Raw genomic sequence first — 27,595 nt, forward strand, 5'->3', positions numbered from 1 at the left:
TGGGGCAGAGGGGGGAGAAATAAAAAAAAAAGGCATTACAATTACATAAGAATAGATATTTATACTCTGAGTTAATTTATCAAACTGACACAGAGATGAATCATCCACTATTAAAATAATGGGATACAAGTTTTCTTTATATCACAATCATTATTTACAACTTTTAAATATTCACGAAGGAGTCAAGTATCCTCATCTTTTTATTTAAAATGTGATCTCGCAGGCCAAAAGAAAACTCTTGGCAAAAATAAGTTTCTACAGGAACAGTGCCCAAAGAATGATTTCTTCAAAAACAGGACAGATCTTAACAATCATGATGGCACTTCTTTTTTGAAGTATATGACACTATAAACCACACAGGGCTCAAGAAACTCAAACAAAGCTAGATCTCTGAGTAACAAAACAATGAGAAAGGGTAATAACAAGGGCCTGTGGTATAGCTAGACACAGCTACTTAGGACTTTTTAAAAAATATAACATAAACCTCATTTTTTTTGAGGTGACATACAAGTCTGCTTTGAGGTAGGTTCACTGCCATATGCTGAGAATCCAACTGTTCCTCTCCCTGAACTAACTTGAACATATGCATTATTTTAATAACTGGCCTTTTTCTGCTGTAATGTCATTATAAACAGCCATACCACTGTGTATTTTTCCATTCTAGAACAACCCCTGGAGTCCCTTCCACCCTTCCCCCCCAAAAAAATCTGGGAGATTCAGAGCAACACTTCCCGAACACTGTTTTCATTATTTTGGAATGATTTTAATATTATTGGTCATTGTTTTCTGTAGACTGATGTGGATATGTATTTAAAAAATAGACAAGAGAATACAAAAAGGAACCCATATAATAAAATCAGTTTTAATAGTCAGCGCCATCATTCTACCACTTAGGTGAACTTTACGGACAATAAGAGTGTCTACCTTGAAGCTGTGCTTACATAATGGATATGGGACACCCATATACCTTCCACACGTGATCTTAAACCCACAGAAATCAAGAATTACACGAGGCTGGATCTTCTTTTATTCATTTGCCTTTGCTGCTTCAACAGGCAATTTCTTTTCAATCCAGGATTTTAGTTTTTCTATTTCAGTTCTGTTTAACTCATGATTAAGATTTGGAAAGGTATGAAGTGATGCTGATACCCCCAGTGACTTTAACATCTTGTTGGTCTCTTCACCCCATGAGTAGAGAACTAGTTCATCAGCAGTTCCATGACACTGAAATAACTCTGGAAGAACACTTTCATTTCTTTTCAAAGCCTAGATGGAAAGGAGATACTGTCAGACATATTGCTAAAAAATTTAAAAGAATAGTTACAATTACATTGTGACAACTTACATAGCATTGCATTTATTAATCTGCATTTTAGTGGTCATACTGTACTATCTCTACAAAAGTAAACAAGGAAATAATGTAAAAAAATGCCTTTAAATTCCAATATGCTAACTCTTGACAAATGATAAGGTTTACTTTAAGGTCTATACCCCTCTCCAAATAAGAAAAAGAGAAAAAATTCATGACAGCAGATGGAGCCCATGAGTATTATAATTCATCACAAATTTTCAAAGCACAGTTTTGCTTACAGACTCTTTAACAACAAAGGAAAACTAGCGAAGAAATTAATTTGTTAAGCTCCTTCTACACTTCTAATAATTGTACTGTCTATGCAAAAAAAGCAACACAAGATCATGTATGGACAGCTTTAAAGCCTCACTTCCCCAATAGTCTGCTTATCTATTTCCAGGAAATGGCATAAGTTTAGAATATGAATCAATTGCCTCCGATGAATAAACATGATATATTCAATTTTAATTACCATGTTTTCCATTTAGCTAAGCAGTTTTTCTATGTCTACCACATACTCACCTTGTAAACAGCAGAGTCTTTATTAAGAAAACTAGACAGTACAAAGACTCCTGCCAGATCCTGATGAAACCTATATGCTACATGCATTGCCATTCCACCTCCCATCGAAAAGCCTCCTAGGATGCAACAAAAGAAAGATTGGATTTTTCTATAAGTCTTTGTAACCCAGCACTCAATTTATTTTTATCTTCAGACTTGTTTCTTTTATACATAATGCAATCAAAAAACATCTTGAGTAACAGAAAGGTTACAATGATCTTAGAATCACAGAATCATTAAGATCCTCTAATCCAACCTTTGACTGATCATCGTGTTGTCAAATAGACCATGGTACCAAGTGCCACATCCAGTCATTTCATGAACACCTCCAGAGATGGTGACTCCACCACCTCCCTGGGCAGTCCATTCCAATGTTTAACAACCCTTCCTATGAAGAAATTCCTCTTGATGTCCAACCTGAACCTTCCCTGGCATAGCCTGAGGCTTAAGTCAATGCAATTGGATAGCTGAAGTACTGCTGAAGTTTCATTACTGAAAGAGAAAAAAAAACCCAAACCCCCGCTAAAATGCCATTATTTTAGAAGCCATTTGTGCCGGGTAGTTGAATACTGTGGTCATATACACTCTGACATTAACAAAGTAAAACTGTGAACAGGTAATTTTCACCACTTATTTTATTCAACTTATTTTTCCCCTAGGCTAGCAGCATTCACACATGAAAGCTCTCTATCACTATTGCACATAATCAATGAACATTCACAATAGACTAGCATTGAGGATAGTTTTGTTGTTACACCTTGGGATATATAATGAATAGGGAAAAAATGCAATGTACTTCACCTGAGCTCTAACAGGACCTCTGAATTAATGGCCTTCTGTAATCCATATGTCTCTTCAACTGCACTAATTCCTTACATGAGATACTTCCTCAGGGATGATTTTTACATGACAAATGCTTATTCATTAGCAAAAAAATCTAGACTATCACATTACTTCAAAAGGACACAGTACACAGGCTATTATATTGACTGTATCCAGATAATGGCTAGAGTGACATTTCCTTTATTTTCTTATGCGGAATCTGACCATTTACTTCATTTCCTTTTGATCAATCTGAACAATGCTGTCATCCCCAAACCCAAAAAGGAGCACTTATATTCTAAGACCATTTTGCATTTGCTTACAAATAAATACAGATAATACTTTGTTAACATTTAAAATTAAGTCCATTTTAAGCATTTTAGATTACAGGAAGAAAAGCTGCATTGAAAACTCATTACTAGTTTTTAAATGATTTAATCTTAAAATTTTGTACCCAGTTAGTCACAGTCTGGCACACTGTCTGCAATTACTCACCAGCAGTCTTTGACAATGCAGTCACCTTCTGTTTAGAAGTACATTAGGTAATGGTTCTTTTATGTAGATCATACTACTATGACAAAATGCAATACAAAGGACTAGTTCTTTGAATTTGGTTTGCATGGGAAAACCTGAAGTTTATCACTTGGTATCACAACAATCTCCAGGTAAATGCCGTATGTTACATGCTTCAAAACCAACAATTTGAATGAGCATTTGTAGCTGCAGACAATTTTTTTCAATTACAAGAAGCATTTCAGTATAAGTGTATGTTTGACATAGCACATAGAACACATGGTCCGTCAAAAACTTCTACAAGAATTCAAATTTTGGGTTAAAGAAAAATACGAGGCAGGTACAGATATTACACAAAACAAATGTATGAAGTGACAGTCAGAATGTAATCAAAACAGAAAGCAAAAAGAAAAGTACATGTAAACAAATTATCTCAGCATAAAGAATACATAAACCCTACTTAGCATGTCATGAGTGTTAGACAAAATCAAAACAACATGCAATATTTCAGCCTTAGATGGATAGAACATCACAAGCTCTTCACTTGAGACCAATCTACTTCCAAGACATACAGAGGCTGTGCACAGAAGTTCATAGTTTGCCCAGAGGTTTTAAATAAAAAAAGTATGTTCACTTCCAATTTTCCCCTTATATCTATTTTAATGAAAACTGTGATTAATGCTTCAAAACAGTTGAACAGTGTTAGCTCTACAATGGTCAGCATACCAGTTCAGGAAAGCATTTGTTTTAACTTTCCTGCCTTACAAATATGTGCAGGCTAAAAGGTGAGCACATACAAAACAGACACAATTAAATAAAACTCTGTTGCAGAGAAAATTGACTCAAATACGCATTTATGACCTCAAATGTGCTTCAGTGTAGTGCTGATTTTTAGGTAACATCACTTTGCAATAAGGAGAAAGCTGCTTGCAATTTGCTTTTCTAGTTGAGAAAGATCTGCTGAAATCGCACAATCGTCACACCTCCAAAATTAGAGAATTTCAATCAGAAGGAAACTTCGCTGCAATACTTTATGGAACCAAAACTCCTTTGCAAAAAGTCTTTGTTGGAATATTATCTTCAACTATGTTACAGTCATACTATGATGGAACAGAGTGAATGAAGACTGAATTTCTCATATGTAATTGATTCTTGTTTGAATAGAACAGAAACCCTCATCACAGTTGCCATTTTTCAGTGATAAAACATTCTTTCCAGAGCTTGTAAATGGCCTTAGGAGCCTTTTAAGCAAACCTTCAGCTCACTTCTGCTAAAGATCTTGATTTGTATTAATTTGCTCCTCATTTGTATTTGTCTGAAATGATAATCTGGTCCATGATGATACTCGAACATTATAGGGGGTTCAGGAAACCAAATATTTACCTACTGTCAAACTTGAGCTTTATTAATTTCTTTGTATTTGGCCTTACAATGTTTGGGTTTGTATCTCAGAAAATGACTAACAAGTATCTAGCACAAAGGTTTCTTTATTTTGTCTCTCCTGTCCTGTATACATAAGAGAATGTTCAAAACTCTGCCTTCTCCCCCATGCTCCACTTTGGTGCCTGCAACAATCTATTCCCTAAGTTCAGAAAGTTCTTTAGGTTTTCATTCCTCTTTACAGAAAAAACACCTCTCTAACGCACACAGGTTTGACATTGCTGATTGCTTCATGAATCACATAGATCTGTCTGTAAAATGCTTTAAACAATTTGTTATAATGATTATGGAACTAGGGAACAACAAACAACATCACTATTTTGCTCTTTCCAATTAAAATTTTTAAATGTGCTCAAAGTTTTTTTCCACACTAGAAACCACAACCATGGGAAAAAAAATTAGTTATTAATCACCTCTAGTGTACAAATTTTGCCATCTGCATTGAATACAGATCTTCTGCTCTTTGCAGAGACAGACATGGAGTCTTCTCATATGAACTTGAGTAGCAAAGTTAGAAACTGCTTCATTACAGCACAGAAACAAAAAAGGAGGAGGAGAAGCTAAACTCCAGACTTCCATGAGATAAGAATTAGGACTTGGGTGCAGGGGCGTGGTATGGCTTGTTTATTTCAAATAGTATTTCTTCACTAGTTTCTCTCTAGTAGTTGCTCTTCATCTTCCCTGTATTTCTTCAGAATTGTCAGTACAGCTTTGGTAACAAAGTGGCGTACAGTGTCTGTGCCAGCACAGCACAAGACAAACACTCTTCTGTTGTATAAGGCTACACCAGCACAGTTTGAAATTGTCTTGGCCTGTTCTGTTACCATCACAATACATTACATACTCTTGCCTCATTTTCTTTCCATTCTCACAGCATTTTTCACTCTCAATTTCTCCTTTCTTAGTATTTCAACTTAGAGTTACTTCAATTAGTTTGTTATCAGGAATTTCTCCCTAAAGCTACATTTCAGTTTACTTTCTGCTCTCCCTGGGGACTTCCTGTGATTTACCTTCTATTAATGGTAACAGCAAAACCTTGTTCTACACATCATCTGCAAAGAACCTGACTTTCTGGTTTGACCCTCCCTTTTCATCAATGAATGAAAGTATTATATACATTTAACAGTGTTCATAAATGAATATCAGCAAAGAGTAAAAATGCCAGTAGAACAGCAAATTCTCTTCTCCACAGAACTCCCTGAACACTGCTCCTGTGTTAAGTGCTTAAGCATGTACTTTGTCTCAAGTGAATTTACTCACAGCAGTGATTGTCTCCTTTTAATCTATTCAAGCAACTTCACCAAACACTAACCTTTCACACTAGCAGAACTGCAATGGATGGTTTCCACTTTTGATAGCCTTTTTATTCTGGTTGTTACTCAGTGACTGAAAGTCTTTATTAGAACAAAGGCAACTTCCCTTGACTGATTCAGCCACTTGCTCTTGTTAGGAACACGACACAATTTGCTCCCCAACTTTCTGACCAGCCAAAACACATTTTGAAATGCATATTTAAGTGGTACAAGTTTTACTACCTTCTTGTAAAAACAAGTGTACAATAGTTTCTAACGTATCAACTTGCAGAAAAAACAGAACCAGTTACAGTTTTATTTTCAACTGTTATGGGTAATAGAGGGAAACCCAACGTGTACCTAAGGAATCATAATTTTTAAGACTGGAAGGAAAATAAAATCCATGAAAAGTCTCAAATCAATTTTTATTAAGGTCTTACACTACCCAATCTACGCCTTGCTTCATTTACCTAATGTGTTTCCTTGGCTGTTTCTAGAGAGGATGACAGCACAGCCCTGCTGCAACACTTAACTATCATTTTTACATTCAGCACAACCGTGCAACATGGGAAAAACGAAGAGAATAACCTATTCCTTATGCTCACAGTATCTATGATTTCCAATTGAATCATAGAAAGGAAACTAGAAAATAGCTCTCTAAAGCAAAGAATATTGAAGCACTGAAGCAGATTGTCTTAGAGATGTGAACCTTCCATTAGTGGAGATCTTTCAGAAGAAGTCAGAGAGGCAATGGTAAGGATTCGCCTAAATAGAGCTGAACCTGCACTGACACATAATCATGGATTAGTGAATGTTGTTAAGCCTTACTCTTCTATGATTCTGTAGGCATGACTGTGAAGAAAATACAGGTTAATCTGTACCCTGTGGCATGTCTACACATGACTCCCAAGCATTATAAAAGCCCATTCATCCATTTAATTTTGCACAGAATTCAGGTATTTATTAAAGAAGAGTAAGTACACGTCTTCGATAGTTTCTATTAAGGCTGAAAAGATCAGAATTTGATTCACTTTATAATTATTTTCTCATCAAAGTCATTATCTGATATGTGATGACGATAGCAAGATTGAATTATTTTTGGGTTTACTGCTGTGATTTACTCCTGTGATTTACTGATTATTTACTCCTAATCTTCACTAACATTTGCTAAGCCTGTCATTCACAACACAGAACAAAACTGAGTAAGTGCCACCTTTCAGAGTCCCTCGTTTTTAGATACATTAATATGGACACCACCAAATGCTGGGAAACAAAGTGACCAGTGGTGGATCCTACTCTCTGGTTAAAATTAGCATTTGTACCTCCTACTGAACGACTTATGAAGGAAACAGAAACATCCATTTGTTAGTGTCTCTTTTTACTTCCTGATGCACAAGCTAGAGTAGCAGAGCTCCAAAGAAAAATAAATGGCCAGCTGAGGTACAAAAAAACACAAGAGAAGCAAACATTTTACCTGAAGTATAAATGCAATGCAAATTTACACTGTTTCACTGAAAATTAATGAAATGTTGCAGGTAATACGGGGCAGATGGACTAATAGTACTGCTTTGAGCCCGGTATCTCAGGCATAATTTAGATAAACCACAAAGCCACGCAAGGGGATGTATGGGAAGAGAAATCTCATTTGAAAGGCAGTGACAAAGGCAATATAAACCTGTGAATTTACTCGGTGAGAATGAAGCAGTAAGTACCTCTAAATGAAAGACAATGCTTTCCTAATGAAGACAGAAGATAGAAGGTAGGGTGAGTGACAGCAAAAGGCTTAGAAGCCAAAGACATTAAAATGTCAAGATTGTAGGTGAAGTAGTTTGCTCAACACTTTAACAATTTATTCTTGTTTTTTCATCCTAACATATTTACAGAATCCTTTTTCTCTGCGATGTCAAAGCAAAGATATTTCTTCCCTATCCCATTCTCACACACACTGAGAGAGATGGAAATGCTAATATTTACAAGAAGTACAGAGCTTTCATGTTACTTCCACCATGGTTCAGTAGCTATGTAAGAAGTCTAGCAATAAACAAAAAGTGGTTGTGTGTCTTGTGTTATTGTTACAGTACAAGGGGTCAGGAATCATGCATGTGTTTTTTGGCATACAGTCAAACCTACAGGACTGTTATGGAGAGTTTATTTGCACTGGCTGCTTACACAAATGACTACAGGTGGCAGAGACCAACACGCTTGGATCAGCACTTCTGAGCTACAAAAGAAGTGACCTGTAAAAGTAGGAAAGTAGTGTTAAATTAAGAAGAAAAAAAGAACAAAAAGACTGCTTTTCACTGAAGTAGTTGACTAAAATGAGCCCTATCTAAATGCTCCAAAACCGAGGTGGCCATTTATTTCAAGAGCTTCTAACATATTCTTGAATAAGATTGTTGAAATCTTTGACATTTTCCATCTACATGGAGTTATTTTACAGTGCACTATCACCATGGAAGCAGTTAAAAAAAAACAACAACAAAACAACCAAACACAAGAAAACAAAACAAAGCAAAATCACCACCACCACCACCTGAAAAACCACCTCAGTTTTAAATAGAAAAAGGAATTATTGTTTCACATTTCAAACTGTGGTTATTTGTTTGTTTGGCTAATTTAGCAATGAATTCAGGCATTTATAAAAAAGAAATACATCAAGTTTTTAAGAAGGGATACTATCAAAGCTCCAACTGTCAGAATTTGACTAAATTTATAATGCTCTATTATCTCCAAAGTCAATATAAGCCTACTTACAGGATTATTTGCAAGAAGTGCTTTAGCCAGGAAGACCAGTAAGAGTAACTCAACAAGAATGTTTGGCTAAAAGGTGACTACCATTATCAAATTCTGGGGATGATATAATTATTTTTTGAATAATTACATATTGCTGTTAGTCTCCCTTCCTTCCTCCTCTAAGGTCAAGGGAAACAAACCTTAATCAGAAGTCTGCTTCCTTTAAAAGACTTGTATTAATAGGAAAGCAACTCATGAAATAGTCACGGAATAGGAATGGGTATATGAGCCTTGTACTACTGTGTGCTGGTTGTTACAGAAAATTGATATGGATGTTTTAATAGTAAGACTTCATTTACATCCAGTAAATTAAGTAATTTAAATCTTTATAGGTAGATTCATCCAGCAGCTGTTAAAAACAAGGCTGCACCAACATTTTTCTTCATAAAGAAAGAGAGAAGTGGCACTGTACAACCTGGACTACATGCTCAGCTTTAGAATTCTGCCCTACAAGCAGCCACATGTGGATTTCAGAGCTAACTGTGCTATCAAAACAAACAATGCAGGCTATAATTTCTTTCAGAGCAAATGATCTTACTGTCCCACAATCTTGAGCCTTGTGGAAAGTCTGAATTGCTCAAGGAGAATCATCCTCCAGAACACCAGGTGCTGGGCTTCTCATTTTCCACTGTTTGAGAGCCCACTCCTGCTTCCCCTCTCTTCCCACTCGCTCACCTTTGCACAGTGCTCCCTCAGATCTTGCCTTCTTATCCCACACCTCTGAGCTGTCAGCAGCTACCCACCTTCCTGCTTGCCTAACACCTCGCTCACCCTCATCTAACAATATCTGACACTCATCCTCAGCCTGTAATTTCTAGTCTGCTATTCCATATAAAACCATAACCTTCAATCTTGTTACCCTCCTCATACTCATTTTGTTTTCTTTCCACTCATTAAAACTCCCACTTATTACAAAACAGCTCACCCAACCCAGTTCTCCTTAACCCTTTAACAAACATTTCATTCCCTGTAACTACCTTCATACAACTGCTCTGCTCTTTGGTTTCTGTGACCTACCAGAAAAGGCCCCCACTGCTCTTCACAGACTCCAAAGTTCTCCAGTCTCCTCCAACTCCATGGTACCAGCAGCCACAAATCCACTGTCTGCTCCCCACCTGTTTCCTTAAGCCTTGTCTTGCACCAGATGGATATTCCTGACTTTTTTTAAGAGAAATCTAAAAAGATCTGATAGGACTTAGTTATCTGACATTCTAAGCAAGTAACCATATTTTCTATTATCTCCTGTAGACCAATCTCCCAAACTCAGAAAAATTTCAGGCCACCCATTTCTGTTTTTCCAGTGTACCTTACAGTTTGGTGCAGACATACTGACTTGGCCTCATATTCTCTTTTGATCAAAAGAATATAGAATCACAGAATGGCCTGGGAAGGGACCTTAAAGATCATGTTTCCAAACCCCCTGCCATGGGCAAGGTCACCTTCCACTAGAGCAGGTTGCTCAGGGCCCCATCCAACCTGGTCTTTAACACTTCCAGGGATGGAGCATCTACAACTTTTCTGTCAACCTGTTCCAGTGTCTCACCTCCCCCCACAGTAAGAACTTCTTTCTAATTTCTAATCTAAACCTACCCTATTTCAGTTTAAAGCTATTCCCCCTTGTCCTACCATTACATGCTACAACCTGAGACTTTCTGCTGTGCCTTTTGCAATCAGATATGTCTATCTTGTATTGGCCTCATTAGCCACCAGTGTGCTTGCAACAGATGTGGATAGAGCCTCCCTAAATCTTCGTTCGTGAAGCCCAGCCATGATGATCATTACATGCCCTGGTAAAAAGTCCCTCCCCAGCTTTCTTTTAGGCCCCTTTAGGTACTGAAGGTGCTATAAGGTCTCTCTGGAGACTTCTCCAGGTTGAATATTATAAAGCTGCACAGTGCCCTTATATAACTCCTAATTTCCTGTAAGAAACAATGCCAGAAGATGAACAATTATTTGCACATATTAAGATGATTAATGTCACCTTTATGCATAGAGACCTCACAGGACCTCTAAGCTTCACTGTCCATTGCATCACACACTGGTTAATTATCCATACCAGTAAAGAAAAGGCACAAAGTTCTTATGGAAGAACACTTAATCTTGTACAGTCATAAGTGACAGAATTAATTTTCCTCTAGCAAGTTTCTTATGCAACCACATGGGTCTCCTTCTGTACTTTGGACAAAGCTAATTCAGGACTGTCTTATTTTGCTTCTTGCACAAATATTGGACTCAACTGTGAGGATGTTTGCATGTAGTCTCTGTCAGGTGAGGAAACAAAGCTCCCAAGTGTTTGACAAAACAAGTATAATTATTTCTGATTTATATATGAGGAATGCAAACACACAGAGACGGGGACTTCCAAAGAATCTACAGACTGAAACAACCAGTGCATACCAACTTCCTTACTCTGCTTATGACTTGAAGAACAACTTTCATACAGTCTCTCTATTTCTAATTTTGAAGGCTACAGAAAAAAGAGAAAAGCTCAGTAGCACATTGCATCTGTACACAGAAAATCTGCCATCTCACTGAACAGCAATGCACCTGCACTTCTTCCACTGCTTCCAAGTTATCAGGTATAACATGGGAAAGACAGATCAAAGAGGCTGCGCTGACAGCCATCCAAAACAATGCATTCTGCAGCCAGGGCAATGAGCCAGAAAGGGAAAGTAAGCACAGGCCTTCAAAGAGCAACATGGGGCTGCACCAAGAAAACATGTAGGCTGAATGGTAGTGGTTCCACCACACATGATTTTGATGGCATGACTCAGCTGGCCATAAATTTATAAGTTCCCACATTAAGAGTTTTTTCCCCAACCTGAAATAGTTTGTGGTCTAGAGATGGGACAGGGAGCCAAGGACTTGTGAATTCTCATTCCCCCTCTGACATAGGCTACTTCATCACCCTCAGCTCCTATGACTCAATATCCCTCTATCTATTTCTCAGTACTGTGAAAGTTACTGGAAAATTGTGGAAATTAAGACAAACAAAGATGGACACATATGAACTATGACAGCTAATACTTCACTTGTTATCAAGTGTTAACCTTTAGTGATATGTAACATGCACATTTTTTCTCCATTAATTAATTTAACACAAAATTATTAGAGCAGTAAGGAAAAGTTCCTGATTATTTACATGCTACATCTCCACTCGCCAAAATGCAATTCATATTGGGAAAGTATACTTTTCCATCCTTGAAAAGGGCTAAAAGAAAATAGTAAAAATATGTACTTTTTAAAGTGAATCAAAGTAGATGATATCTTAACAATTAAAAAAACCCATTAAAGTAACACATTATAAATAAATCTCTCTTACCTATTAGTATCCTGTTCTTTGCAATGCCATTCTTAATCTCATCATTGATCAAGTCTGTAAGCCGCCGGCACATGGAATCAATACTTTCAGTGTGTTCAGGACAGTCATTAGAAATCTTATACCTGTCAAACCACACAGTGGAAAAGGCTCCCTTCAGAGGTGTGTATGGCCTGGAGTGGTAGAAGGGAAGAAAACAAATGATTAACCAAGCATAAGATCAAAAGCCTTCAGCATACATGATAAATAAAAACAATTCAGTATCTTTCCAGCAAAAAAGAGAATAAACTTCCTTTAGGGCTAATGCAATTTGCATCCAGTCACATTGCCTTTCATTGCATTCAAATCACGGTCCTTCAAGAATGAAGTCAACATTTGGAAGCTACATAAAAAGCAATTTTCAGTCAGTTCAATGTTAAGGTTGGTCAGGTCAGCCAAAAATTTTAAATCTCAGGCCTGCCGAGAGCTTCTTAATCCTAAACAAAGCTAGGGTTGAAATCCACACTGGAATACGACAAACTGAAGTAACAGTTAAAAAAGACAGCTTTGCAGGAACTAACTTTATGGAATTAAACTGTCTAACTCTTGACAAAATTGACAGGAGATGGGTATTATGAACTTCTAGGTATTCTGCCAATTTTTCTTTTTGTTAAATAAACACAGCCATCCTCATTTTAATGGGGCAGGTACCTTATAAAAATTACTGAAAGAAATGCCATGTGTTCACTGGACTGGTACACAATCACGAACAAGAGACATGATATTCCGCACCATAATACTGCGTTGTCAGATTAGTATTTTTAAGTGCTTCAACATGCTGCCCAAACCTCAGATAATCAAGAAACCTACAATACAAAGCAGCCTTTTCTGTTTTTAAATAAAAATTATTAATAGAGCCCTGAAACCCCAAGGAAGGTGATCTAATTGCCTTGCAATGGCTCTACAATATATTGCAAAACATACTGCTAGGAGATTGATCCTTCACCTCAAACAAAGCCACTTGAAATCCTTATTTGTTATGCTTAATCAGGGGGCAAATTCTTCATTTTACTTAAGCTCAGATCAGATTACAATTGTCATCCACAGATAGACAGCCTTTGATAAATGTCTGGATGGGAACACACTGAAAATGCTAAAGTTCACTTCTGTGCTCTCCCTGGATGTTTTTCAATACTAGCATTGAACCAAAACACAACTAACCTAAAAAGAGAATGGCATTATTTCAATTATTCTTAATGAAGGAACAAATTCTGCCTTTATTAATACCAGAGAGGCTTCACATAGTAACCAGCTATTTCTAAAGCAGTACTGCCATGAAGACGAGAGTTCAAGAGATTTCATTATTCAGTCTTAAAAGTGAAACATGAGAGAACATAAGTTTTCTTCTGCCTGTTGCAATGAACGTGAAAAAAAACGTCCATGACTTTAAAGTTGGTAAGACAAATATATTGAAAGAGGCAACAAACAGATACACTACAGTTTCATCTTTCTGAGCAGAGCTTCGGGACCAAGTGTCTGAAATGTACTGTTATTCAAAATGGCATACAATATGTGGTCAAGTTTAGTACAGAGTGTGCCTTAAATAACCCCTCATTTGCTTAATTCAAAACAAATCATATACTTAAGCACCTAAATTAAAGGAAATTCAGTGGAAATATTTTGTACACCCAGCAAGCTAAGGCTAAGTTTAAAAAATATTATTCAAATGCTTTTGCCTTTTTTTTTTTATTCTCTTTAGAATCTTGTCTCCAGGATTCTTGCCGAATGAATTTTTCAACATCTAAGAAACAAGATTACAAATCTCTAATTCACAAAAGTCAATTTCTATAAGGAGACATTTCAGTCAAACCTATCAAGAACTGAATTACTCGAGTTTCTGGAAGTCACTTGGTCAATGTGATGTACAGCAGACTAAATGCCTGGGCAAACAGCATTTGATTCATGGTTCCCTCTAAAACACTTGTACATCAATCCTGGTTAAATGCTTAGCAGCCAAAGGGCTTCATTTTCTGGTAAAGTCAGAGTACCTAATACTTTTGTGAGAAAAGATGTGAAAGGTTTTAGTATTATTACAGCAGACTGACCCAAGATTTCCATGGAACAAAGATATGTATATATATATGTATTGCATTACAGCTATTTACTTTTACATTACAAAAATATTAAAGCAGGTTTCCCCACAACTAAAAGACAAAATCATGCCATTTATAAACAGGACAAATTGCACTATGAGATTGTTATACTTTATGAGAAGACGAAACCCAGGACTTCTACCTGCTGTCTTTGTAAATTCTTCAATAAGATAGCTGAAAGACTAATGTGCTTTAAGCCCACAGGAAAAGACCCCCAAGCAAACAGGCAAGTGACTTTCAGCTGCCTCAAAAACATCCTTGCAACAACTCCTGATTTCTCAGAAATGCATTAAAAATAACCTTTACATAAAGCTGAGAAGTAAGATTCTTTTAATGGTTCACCCAACTGGCACATCTGTTTTAGTCATTCACCTTGTTCCTTAAATAATCCCTTTATTAGCTGGCACACTACAACTCAGACATTACCACGGTAAACAAATATGTTTGGCATGGAACCATCTGTATAGCTCCAAGAATACAGCACCAAATTTTTTCATACAATTAAACCACAAAAAAAAAAATCCCTGTTACAGTGACACGAGAAGTTGGATTGAAATATGCAAAAGAAAAGAAATACAGAGCGAGTGAAAACTCCATCTGATAAGATCAATGTGGTCAGTTAAGGACAGTGACAGAACAAATTGTGTACTTTAAGTTTGGATTTTTTTGCTTTCTTAAGTTTAATCGCAACTCATAACATTAGTCCCTCTGTGCCTCACTTTCTTTATCCTCTCCTAAAAATTATACTAAAAATAAAGCTCTGTGTCTCTAAAACTGTGTGCTGTTGAAACTGGTAATGAAAATATATAGTCCCCTAAGCCTTCTTTTTTTTAATTTATTTGGTTCTGGAGCACATGAAAGATTCAAATCCATATAAGAAAACAAGAATCGAGAACCCTCTCTGGGTATATCCAGCTTCCAAACTTGTATCAATTTTTAAGAGACAACTGAAGGAAAAGTTCATATGAACTTATCTCTTAACATTTAAAGGTAAGGAGGAAAGATGACGTAAAGGAGACATGGCTAGTATCAAACATCATTTAAGAAACTGCAGGCACTATTAGGATTAGAGTCTTTTTAATGCTTCCCAATATCCTCAAATCACTCTAGATCATGTTTTCTGACTACTTTATAGGTCTTATTTTTAAGGGTGTCCATTGACCTAGTATTGTTTTCTCACATGTACACCTCTTGCATGACACTGTGATTTCAAGAAGATCCTACACAATACTTCAACATCTTAAAAGCAAAATATATCCTATACTATCTCTGAAAGTACTTATCATCCTTTCAGTCTTTTTCAAATGTATATTCAAATGGAAGTAATTTTCACTGTTGATTTGACTTCAAAGTTTCAAAGCAATACATGTAATTTCAGTTAGCTTCTGCTAATGTGAGTTCTGTAGTAATGAGGAAAATATAAAGTAGGCAGCAGTAACACCACGTTTTTCCACCTTCCTGAAGCATGAACTCTAGACCTGCTTAATCACATTTAGAAATGTGCTAACTAGTCTGAAATTATCCTAAGTTAAAAGAAGTGGAGAGCAACCAAATGATGCTACATGGAGTTCAAATTCAGATCTAAACCGATGGCAAATTCTATCTCCAAAATGAGGCCATTAGCAAAGTGATTCACATAAAGCTACAGGTGTTTTTGTTCATTATCCAGTAAGTCACTGTGCCTGTCCAACATATTAAGTTAAAAGACAAGCCAGCAGTGCTAGCTGCTTTAAATAAGAAATATAAGAGTAGCAGACAGCACGTTGATAAATAGTAAATATTATTCCCCCGACTCTTTCTCCTGATGCACAATTGTATCACTGCCCTCACGCTCAGTGCTACGATCACCCTGCATTAGCAGTCACATAAAACCCAGACCACTGGTGCTGGCTTTCAGGGTTCCAGACAGAACTTCCTGAAATGTCAGACAGAACTGGAAATTTATAGTGAAGTTAGGCTTCGAGATTCAAATAAGGACAGAGAAAGATCAAAACTAATAAAATCCTCAATTTTTCTTCCTTCCCAAACTCATCTTCTCTCAGCTGGGAGGCACAGAGACATTGTAATGTTGTCTTTTGGAAGATTGTGCACCCCTTCAAGAAAATCTACAGAGTACACTACCACACTGTCTAGGTTCTACTTAACTCTGCTCTGATGAGACTCCACCTGGAGTACTGCATCCAGTACTGGAACCCTCAGAACAGGAAAGATATGGATCTGTTGGAGCAAGTCCAGAGGAGGGCCACAAAAATGATCAGAGGGATAGAGCGTCTCCCCCATGCAGAAAGGCGAGAGAGCTGGATTTGTTCAGTCTGGAGAAGAGAGGTTCCAGAGCGAACTTAGTGAAGTCTTCCAGTACTTAAAGGGGCCTATAAGCAAGATGGGAGCAATCCTCTTAGTGTTGTGATAGAACAATGGGAATGATTTTAAACTAAGTGGAGGTACATTTAGACTAGATATGAGGAAGACTTTATTTACAATGAGGCTGCTGAAATACCAGCACAGGCTGCCCAGAGAGGTGGCAGATGCCCCATCCCTAGAAACATTCAAGGTCAGGCTGGATGGGATTCCAAGCAATCTGATCTAGTTGAAGATGTCCCTGCTCATTGCAGGGGTATTTGACTAGGTGACCTTTAAAGATCCCTTTCAACCCAAAATATTGACTGATTCTAGAAGTAAGTCTTGACTCTCTTAAAAGTGATGGCAAGTTTTTCAAATGAAAGCAAGGTTACTCCCTAGTCCCAAATTCTCTCATAGCATAATCTCACTGCTGAATTTCAATACCACATCACAATAGAAAATTTAGTACATAATTCTGTTTTTTAATTCCCACTGTCTTCTTGAAACAGAAAGCAAATTTGAAAAGAAATGGGGAAGAAAGCAGAGAATCCAGCTAGTCAAATGAGAAGTATAAATCAAATCTCTAGTCCAAGGTATATCTTATGTTAAAACTGAGGTTTAACATATCTTAACAATGAAGGCTTGTGGTATGGAAACAGAGCATAAGACATGTCCAAAATTCAAACAGTTTCGACTTGGAGCTATACTTTAAAAAAAATAAATTGCAAAAGGTAAGACAAGAGTCATCTCCATGAGGACTAATTTTGGCTGTTCTTCAGTAAAGGCTGTGCCTGTTCACTCAACCACATGCAAATGTTTTTGATAGAGTTGTTCTGGATGTATACTGCCTGAAATGAGAGCTGACTGAACCAGTACATAATGGTTACCTGAGGAAATACTATGCTGACAGCTTTTGTTACTTGAGACAAATCTTAATCATTTAAGACAAAGGAAGCCACAATAGAAGCTGGCATAAAACTCAGTGGGAGAAATTAAGAGTTTGTCTCTGTTTCTTTGTTTCTACTGGTTTGCTGGATTGGTTTTGTTGGTTGTTCCGGGGGTTTTTTTTCAAGTGGGTGGCGTAAATTATGGGGATTTGTACTAATCAGAAAACAGCAACAATGTTATGGTTGAAAAGGCCATAAAAGACTTCTCATACACACTGCCAGTTCCTCAGCAACCAACAACTATTGCCTGCTTTATAAATTCACAGAAAGAAAGTGGCAAGAGGGAAACCAGGGCCCAATCTGCATCAGTTCTCCATTGTGGAATCTGAAAGACACTGTGGGATTCAAAGTGATATCTTTCACAAGTTGGTGGCAAACACCACCAAGGATGGATGAATGACACTAGTTAAGCACAGAAACCCTTGAAAAGACTATAAAGCAAGAGCAAGAATGACACATAATTTACAAACCCACAACTGCTCGCTAGAAGGGTGATATAAAAACCTCTGTCTCCAATTCTTCTGTATAGGAAAAGCATTGAGAGAATCAAAACAAGAGGAAGAATGCCTAAGAGCACAATGTAGTTAAAGGAATTAGAAATCCAAGATTATTTCCATCATGTTCGAATTTGTTTTCCCCAAGCATGACTACAGTATCTGCATTCCACATGGTATTTAGCATCTGATGTAAGCATTAGATGTACACATATTTGTTAAGTTTTCTTCACCCAATTCAAGAGCAGAAATAAAAAGGAAAATACAAAGTTTATCTAAGCATGCTTCCAGCATTATTATGCAGAACATGTTAAATTTCTACTTAAAGGAGATGAAAGAACCACCCCATGACACCAACCCAAACCTTTTCCATTTCTCCCTTAAGTTTCCACCTTTAAAAAGACTTCTTTGTGTTAAATTTATGAATGAGGTTAGGGCTTACAAAAGTCAAGGATTAATAACATTTGCTTGAGCCAAAAACAGTATGATAGGCACTGTGCACACTCCCCTCCACAGCTCCGCCAATCCATCTCAAGTCCAACCTGCAGTACACCCCTGCTGCTTTTCCAGTCCTAGGCCTCTCACAGGCAGAGACTGCCAATGGAGCTGAATGGTGCCAAACTGTCTGGTGGTTTTGCGATACAGCCAAATGGGGACTGTGATGAGATGAAACTCATTTCCACCATGAGCTGAGCAAAGATGTGAACTTAGGTGAAAGGATGGAGTACTATGCCATATAATGCTGAGTAGCCCTTATCAGCCACGTAAAGATATGGGAAATTAGAACAAACTGGGGGAAAAAACCCCAACCAGACAACAAGCTCTGCACAGAGAATTATGTGCCACAGAAAGGTTTGTTGAGTGAATGTCAAAAAGATCCATAAAATAGGCAAAGTAGTATTAATAGTTTATTTTCTGACTTGCAAAAGAGAAGGACTGTCAGAACGGAATGCAAGACAACACAAAGAATCTTTGGCCTAGATTTTTTCAGGGAATTAAAGAAGGTAAGGTATATGTATTAAAACAAGTGGAGCCTAAATGGTTTTAAATTTACCACGTTAGCTCCTGCAATGCCAATTTAAACTATCACTTTCTATTAAAAAAAAAAAAGGTTAAATTGGGTGGTATTCAGTTCTGATTTAGAAACTCAATAGAAACCTAACGTTTAAGTCACAGTTGTAGCAGCTGAAACAGTATTTCAGTTGTAGCCACCCTGACCCAAATAAAAAAGGAAAAAGGAAACCCTTTCCTTTAAAACTATTAGTGTAGACGTGGCTTTAGGGATTGCATCAGCTGCTAGGGCTACAACTGGAGTTTGGTTTTTTTAAAGATGTATATTAGCATTACGATGGAGAAAATATAGAATTCTGTTGTGTTTAACAAGTTTAATCTATGTACAGAAGCACTGATCTTGAAAGAAAGCTAAATCAAACAGTTAAAACAAGTTCTCTACTAATTTTTAATTATCCCAGTAGACTACTTTACAGAGAAAAAACCCCAGAACCTCAAAGCAACGTATAAAACTTTTAATTTGTAAAGCAAAATTTGCATGCCCCAGGTACATGCATTTAATTTACAAACATATTCAAAATTCAGGTGTCATTACTCTCATTACATCACACTGAGGCTTCAAATCCACATATTTTTCCCATTTTTATCTAAGTATGCTTTTTACCATATGCATTTTACTTAGTATTTTTGCAGGACCTTCTTCTTTAATAGTAAAATTCACTATCTACATTCTTCTATTTTTGCTCAGGAAGCAAACAAATATGAGACTCATCGCAGTTTCCAAAGTGACGGGGGATGAGTGAGACAAAATGCTGCAAACACTTTACCTGTCCAGGGCATATCCAGTGATCATTCTCTATACAGACCCTGCACATTATAAAAATGATTAAAGTAAATGTCTTAAAAAATGTGTGACTTTTTACTGAGATCTATAGACAACAGTTAAAAACAGCTTTATAAAATGTAGTCCTGTAATGTCCTACTGCTTTTACCTATAATCCTCTCTAGTGTTTGCTGACATCAATGCTAGTGAAGCCAAAGGACGTATTTCAGAATTCTTCTCGATTATATGTTGGACTGGTTTTCCAAAATAACTTTCAAATATACTGAGTCTTGAATCAAAATATGTCTGAATCTCTGATGCTGTACAAATCAAAAATATGCATGTTTCAGTGCCGGGGATAAAATCTAAATAAAACATAAATATAAACCCCATCGATCCTCCACAAAGAAAAAAAGAATTCAATGTTTTCTTGAAAAATGTGAATTCCACTGCTTTTCAGAACTCTGTTTAACAGAGGTGAAGAATGTGTAAGATCATATCTATAGATCTAGCAGCAGAATAATATCCATCAGAAATGTGAAGAGGTATTCCTGACCTGCAGTTTATCCTGCCAAAGCCCCAAGCTTTGCGGTTATATCATCAAACCTGCTTTTACTGGCAAAACTGACAGAGAACGTTCAATGTGTATGTGCAAAGTTATGCTGGGAAAGACAAGAGTTTATAGAGCATGAAGTACATCCACATTAACAGGATTTTGCCAGAGAAGCACATTAGCCAAGCAATCCTAATCCGGTCTTGCCAAACGTCAAGCTTTTCTTTGAAGACCCTGCAGCCAAGTTTTGCACTTTGCCCCTATAACCTGACAGCACACTGGCAATTTATAGAGACCCACAGAGGCTCTTTCACATCAGCTTAACTTTTGGCCAGCACATCCCTCTTTCTCTACATGATCAAAGAACTTGGATCAGAATCTTCTTCAGCATATCTGCATGCCCACAACCGTCGGGCTATAGGTCTCATTATCAAGGATTCTGAATTCCCCCATTGGTGGCAGAAACATTTTGAATTCTTATCAAAACATATAAATATGTACACACACATAAAATCACCACATATATTCAAGCTCCTAATGCAGATATAATTATTTTAATGTCTGCCATTCAGGCTTGGATATTCTAGGCCTTGCTTTTATTTTCTCTGAGAGAATGGAGAGCATCTATTCCAAAACCATTTCAAAAAGCATAGTGTGATTTGTTCTTGAACACTAAAACAACTGTAAAGGCTCCTGTTATTTCTGTTTTCAAACAGTAACGTATCATCACAAACTTCACTTCAGCATTGCTGCAAACAGTGGCAAACATTACTGTACTTTAAGAGCACCTGCTTTATTTCACTGTGTCACATAATGCTGCCTATCAGCAATAGAAGGCTGTGCACAAGTGTACCTCATATTGCCAGTCACAGTGTGTTTTATATTTGTTGAACATACACCTTTTTATAGTTTTGCTAAAAGACGCTTCTGAATCAACTCACATGTGACTTCCATCTGCTGTAGACAGGAACAAGAGTAACCTCAACTCAAAAAAGAAAAAGAGAGTGAAATAAACTGTTTATTCACATCTTTTAATTACAACAGTGCCTTTCTTCCCATCTGTTTACCAAAGTCCTGAAATCCAAAGTCTTCAGATAAAAACAAATTCCCTTGAGTCAGAAGATCTTGTTGGTTAATCACTTATACATAGTTTACATCCATAGTTACCCAAAGAAACCAGAAAAAATGAGAAAAGGATTGACCTCAGAAGTGCTGTGGGACGGAAAAGCAAAGCAGTGGCCTAACAGATGTGATCTGAGGTGCCCCAGCTGCATGTAACATGCAAATAAAAATCATTTCACAGAAAAGCAAAATCTCCTACATTTCTCCAGTACCTGCTGGTTTGATAGGGAAGGTATGGAGCCCATCAGCATGTGTGATGTGCCACTTATAACTCTGGCATCACTTTAGCCTGCCATCAATGAAGTAATGGGCACATTATTTACAGAAAATCGTGTTCACTTCCTACCAAACCAAAACACACTGCTTCAAAGACTTCCACTCACGGTCTTGATTTTTCTGTAACACAGTGAGTACATTCACATTGCAATCTCTCAATTGCTTTTTCCTGCCTAAGTGGACCATAAAAAATACATGGTCAAGGAAAGGGGGGTTTTTTCACGTATTAGCGAGTGCCAGACAAAATCTGCTATTATACTTGTTTATACCCTCCAAGAATTTTTTTTCTAACTTTCAAACCTCTGTACCTCGAAAGTCTGTGTAGACTGTCACAATTTCCTTTTCCGTTCAGCATTCATCCACACTTATGCACAAATTCAGAAAGAAACTCAAGCCCTATTACCCTTTAAGGAAACATTTTCCTAACTTAAGAGTCACAGACACCTTAAAAATGAATTTATATTATGAAAAATTAAGCAACTCTGAAATTTAATATTATACATTTAATATATGTTAATATATAATATTATAATTATGTATTATATATTTAATATTATCTTTGGATGGCTAAATATGGAGGTAGGTGCCCAATTTTTAGCCTTTAGGTTTGACCTCATAAACTTTCAAATTCCTGTAGGCAAATTTTTTTATCTGTATTTCCAGTCTACCACCGAACACACAGTGTCATTTAACAACGAGATTCTTGCTTAAAGCAAATGTTGAACCCAATTCTCTTTGAAATTGTTGGATGAGGATTCAAATGAGAAGCAATGTGTGTTTTCAAATTCCGAGTCCTTTCCCCAGCTGCTGAAGATCTGTCAAATCCTACTAATCAAATAGACCGGTCAACCTGGCATTAAATACAACAGAATATTTTAAGGGTTAATATATGGTAGTTAACACAGGAGGATTGGGATTCAGAACATAGCTCTACAATGGCACTACAACACACATCGGAACATCATTGTCTATATCAAAGAGATGGAAAGATACTATGAGGACAACACCTGAGTTTCAACTAGAGGCTGTGACTTTTGTAAAGTCTTATCCATTTAGAGACTTAACCACTAAAATCGCAGTTGCTGGACAACAATGCACTGTTGAGCTCCAGTTTTGCCAACAAACATACGAGAGAGAAGAAAGAAGTGTTACAATAGTCTGTACCAATATTCAGAAACGTATTTTACAGTAGAGGAACAGCGTAATTTAATCCTACAGTAATAATATATTAAACGATACCTGGCAGGAGCCGTTGGGTAAATTACTTTTATATGTTGGAAAGCCATGTCTTGATTCAAAATTTGTTTTATCCATGCTCTTGCTCCTTGGCCAGTATCACCTGTATCACACAGATGGTGACAAGAAGAATTATTCTGTGCATTTCGCAAGAAAATTATACAATGTAAAACACATTTATTCCAGATTGACCTAATTTCAAATCACAAAGTCAATACATCAAAATGCTAAAAAAGAACTTTCTAGAATCTTAGTCCCCTTTCCAATGAAAATGGATTCAAAATTTCCTAAAAAAGACTACTTGAGAGGTACCACAGCATAAGTTTAATAAATACTTCCCTAAATCCTATGGCTTAAGTATCTCCCAGGTAGACACAAGATCCTACCTGTTACTTGCCTTGTTTGCTGATAAGTGATAAACAAAAAATCTTGATGAACATTTTTAAAAAGTGAAATAAAATACCTGCTCCTCCCCTTACAAAAGATTACTTATACTAGAGAATTTAATATTAACCCACTTTAAAACCTACTCAAGAGTAGTGAAAAGGATCTCCACACTTAATTATGCTAATATTGCACATGGACTTTAAGGGAAAAACATGTTTCGTAAAAGCACTCAAGAGATGAGTTCAGGTTAAAGTATCTAGCAGGCTCTTAAAGAAACTATAATCCCGTGGTTCTGTTTGAAAACTACTTAAGATCTGACTCTCAGCATGTTTTTTTCCTAATCTTAGCTACCCAATCTATGGCCAAAACTTCTGCAGACTGAAGTGCTATGAACAGATAAGCAGGATGAACTCTTCTGCAGACAGCACATGCTCCTTTCAAACAAGTATACATGTACAGACCAGACAGTTTCTCAAGCTTGTCTTTGCATCGCTGTTATCTTCCACTATAACTCCACTGCCACCCCTCTGACAAGCACACACACACGAGTCTCCAGTGTTAAACAATACATCAAGCTTGAGGAAACCAGTCCGTCAAGGAATATAGTTTATAGCAGGCAATACTTTCAACCTAAAAAATGGGGTGGGGGTTTTCAGCAAACTGGAATTTCACTACTGCCACTCATGCCACAGGCCTTCAGTCTTGTCTGAAGCTGAGGTTCCCACATATTATCCACTCAAACTGCTAATCTGAGTTAACAGTACTTTCTACTACTTTATCTCAAGGTGCCTGGTTTGACTTGAGAACTCACCCTATTCTTTTCAAAAACATTATTTTTCTCAAACCATGAGGAAAAAACACCACTGCCTTTAAGCCAGGTTTACTGCCACCTTACATGGGCTCATCTGAACAGTGTTGCATAAATATACCAGTTCATTGTTAAAATGTTACAAAGTCGTCAATGGAGAAAATTTGCTCTTTATCACTCAAACAAAATTCAGTGATGCTTATTTACACACACAATTAATGCATCTTCAGAATTAAAACAGAAGGCACGAAGGATTCAAATCCAGCATTTTTTTTTCCTGTTCAACTGGCATAACTAGAACTGTTCTCTGCTGTCCTAAATGGTCCATGTGACAAATAAACAATAGGGTTGCAAAGCTAATTCCGTTACAAAAGTTATTCTGTGGGAAGTCAAACAGTGAAATCAAAGTTACATCCTTCATGCTTCAGGACACACTCCCACAAGCACTTTGCTTATGCAAGTAGTATGGTTTAAGTCCAAACACACCTCTGTTTCTTCACAGACACTCTTGATGTACAAAGGTTTCCTCATGGTTCTTGCCACCTCACAAGCAACATATCTTTGGGATATGTTTTGAATAAACTTTTTTTTTCCCCCCTATACACTCCTCTTTTTGTAGTTAGAAAGCCAAGGTCTAGGCTCTGCAAATACTTGCACAGGACCAACCCTCAGGTAAGTCAACCTAAGCAAGTATCTGAATGCTTACAGGATCAGGACTTCATTAGGTCTTTACAAACGCCCTAATGATGTAGAATATAGCATTTTACTATTTATTCACACTTCTTAAACTTTGCAAAGATCTCCAGAAACATTTAAAGTTAAGGAAGCTAGTTTGTCCATTAAAGTTCACAAAAAGCTCAGTAATAGAAAATTTAACTTCTGTTAAATTTTCTGTGTGTGAGGAGTCATCATGGCCCAAATGCTCCCCAAATGCAGTAAGCACTTGCATGCACAGAAAATGAATTTTGATTTGCTAAGAATAGAATTTGCATGGGAGGGAGAAAGAGAGAAGATTGTGACATCAAACAAAAGCCAACAACCTTCTGAAAGGTTTGTCTTTCAAGCTATTCTTACATTTTAGCGCCATATATTTTTCTGAACACTACAAAAAGAAGCAAACAATGGATGATTCTGCTTTGACTGATGGCAACAGTATTATCTTTTTCCCCTCCTCAAGTAAAATATGAATTATTTTCCTTTCACATATAGCTTGAACATCCAAATTTTCTTTCTCCGCAAAGTTTAACAAAATGTAACATTTAGGCTGGATATTAGGAAAAATTTCATCACCAAAAGGGCTTTAAAGCACTGAAACAGGCTGCCCAGGGAAGTAATTGAATCACCATCCCTGAAGGTACTTAAAAGATGTGTAGATGTGGCAATTAAGGACATGGTTTAGTGGTGGACTTGGCAGCATTTGATCAATGGTTGGAACTGATCATCTTAAAGGTCTTTCCCAGCCCATGATTTTGTGCCTGCTACAACATACAAATTTGCAATCCTAAGCCTAAAAAATTATTACGTATTTGTTACATTCATTTGCCTTCCCTGCAAAGCTATCAAATGGATCCTCTACCTAAATTGGATGTACAGTACCGGGAATTTTCTAACACTTTTCTATATTATTCTGGACTTATTATAATTTGTCTAGAGTAAGCATTATGAACAAAATGGATTCATGCCACTTGACTGCCACTTTCCACCACAAGTGCTGTACAGAAGGTTTACAATTCAGGTTTACAGGCCAGCCCACAGCAACAGCACTTCTGTTTTAAATTCTATTCTGCGGAACTGCTAAAAACCAAATAAAAGCACCCTTGTACTTCCCCATTGCAAACATGATGAACAAAATCATATAAAAAAAATGAAAAATTGTAGAGTACTTTAACCACATGTGGAATCAACCTCTAACCATAATCTTCCCTTAGTCCTCCAACATTAGAGAAAATTATTTCCTCAAGCATTAAAGCATTAGTGTTAACAAGGGGGCTGAACACATCTTATAAACTCTTTCACTTTCATTCTTTTACTCACAGAATTTTAAAAAAGCAAAATTAAACTAGGTTATAAAAACAAAACTAATTTAATAAGCACATACAGCTTTGTTAAACTAAACAGAAGCATCAGCAAAAAGCGAAACTAAGAGAAAGACACTGAAAGATTTGAACACATTGCCATATGCACATGGGCAGCTCAACAGAATGGATTCCCAAGGCCTTGATCTAATAAAGATCTATGATTACTGTGTTTGGTTTTTTTAAAAAACTCATGTATTGCTATTTAGCAGGTTAGAAATAACTTTTAAGGAAAAAAACCAACAAAACGCACACTCCCCTCCTGCCCTCAGACTGGTCATTGATGCAGGTAACTCTCCCCTCTCTAAGTGGTGGCCACATAGCCAGTCTGGATATGGCCAGGACCCTTCTAACAGAGAGAAGTCAGTCTATCAACACGGGCTTTTAACAGGTGACAACAATACTCTCAGCCCGACCCAAAACCACCAAGAGCCACCTTAACTGTGAAAATCATCTTTTGCCAGTGGCTACCCTCTGAGTGGGGCAATTAAGAGAGCAACAGGACTCGGGGACACAGCGTGGGGCTGAATTGGGGTAGGTTTAGGTTGGATATCAGGAAAAGGTTTTTCACCCAGAGGGTGGTTGGGCACTGGAACAGGCTCCCCAGGGAAGTGGGCACAGCACCAAGCCTGACTTCAGGAATGCTCTGACTGGACAATGCTCTCAAGTACATGGTATGATTCTTGGGGTATCCTGTGCAGGAGTTGGACTCTATGATGCTGATGAGCACCCCCCAGACCCGGCACGTTCTGTGACTACATGATCTAGAACGCGTGTGTTCTCATGGCACAGGAGGCCAGGGCGGTGTGGGCCGGCGCCGTCCCTACGGCACAGCCCTCCGGGCACAGACACACCGCTCTGTGCCCACAGCCGCCTCCTCCTTCCCGGCCAGCGCCGCAGGGACAGCGACACCTGACACCCCTCCCCCGAGCCTGGCGGCCACCCCGTCCCGCCGCCCCCTTCCCGCAGCCCCGAGAGGGACACCCCAGCCCCGCTCCCGGGAGCGCCCCGCCGGGCAGCACCCTGCGCCCTGCCCCAGCCGCGGGGCAAGGAAGAGGGGAAAGCAGCCACCTGAGCCGTGCAGGAAGATGAGGGAGGCGGTGTGCCTGCCCGCGGGGGACACCACGCTCCTCTGCAGCGCGGCGGGAGCCGCCATCCCAGCGCTCTCCTCCCCGCTCCTCCTCCGGGCCGGCCCTGCCGGTTCCGGGCCTCCCACCGCCCTGTCTCCGCCCTTCTCCTCAGGAGCCAGCGGCCCTTCTGGCAGCGAACCAGGACAGGTTTCGCTTTTAATGCCGTGCTC

At 37.8% G+C, this 27,595-nt stretch overlaps 1 protein-coding gene across 1 annotated transcript; it reads right to left on the reverse strand.

Annotated features, from left to right (window-relative positions):
- Window positions 1–46: 46 nt before the first annotated feature.
- Window positions 47–27,595, reverse strand: LYPLAL1 (lysophospholipase like 1). The gene is made up of 5 exons (XM_027734259.2): window positions 27,367–27,595; window positions 23,029–23,128; window positions 12,095–12,264; window positions 1,874–1,989; window positions 47–1,266 (listed from the first exon to the last, which is right to left on the reverse strand). The coding sequence occupies exons 1-5, from the start codon at window positions 27,449–27,451 to the stop codon at window positions 1,027–1,029; spliced, it is 711 nt and encodes a 236-aa protein (XP_027590060.1). The 5' UTR covers window positions 27,452–27,595; the 3' UTR covers window positions 47–1,026.

Source organism: Pipra filicauda, unplaced genomic scaffold, assembly GCF_003945595.2.
Source record: "Pipra filicauda isolate LSUMZ 115617 unplaced genomic scaffold, ASM394559v2 scaffold147_size4022426_pilon, whole genome shotgun sequence".
Taxonomy (NCBI): Eukaryota; Metazoa; Chordata; class Aves; order Passeriformes; family Pipridae; genus Pipra; species Pipra filicauda.

What these genes read in the sequence shown, in the direction of transcription:
- LYPLAL1 (XM_027734259.2), bottom strand. Translation starts at nt 27,451, where the DNA reads ATGGCGGCTCCCGCCGCGCTGCAGAGGAGCGTGGTGTCCCCCGCGGGC. An exon ending in CATCTTCCTGCACGGCTCAG is followed by an intron (nt 23,129 to 27,366) that starts GTGGCTGCTTTC and finishes TGTGTGATACAG; the next exon opens with GTGATACTGGCCAAGGAGCA. An exon ending in TACCCAACGGCTCCTGCCAG is followed by an intron (nt 12,265 to 23,028) that starts GTATCGTTTAAT and finishes CTACCACTCCAG; the next exon opens with GCCATACACACCTCTGAAGG.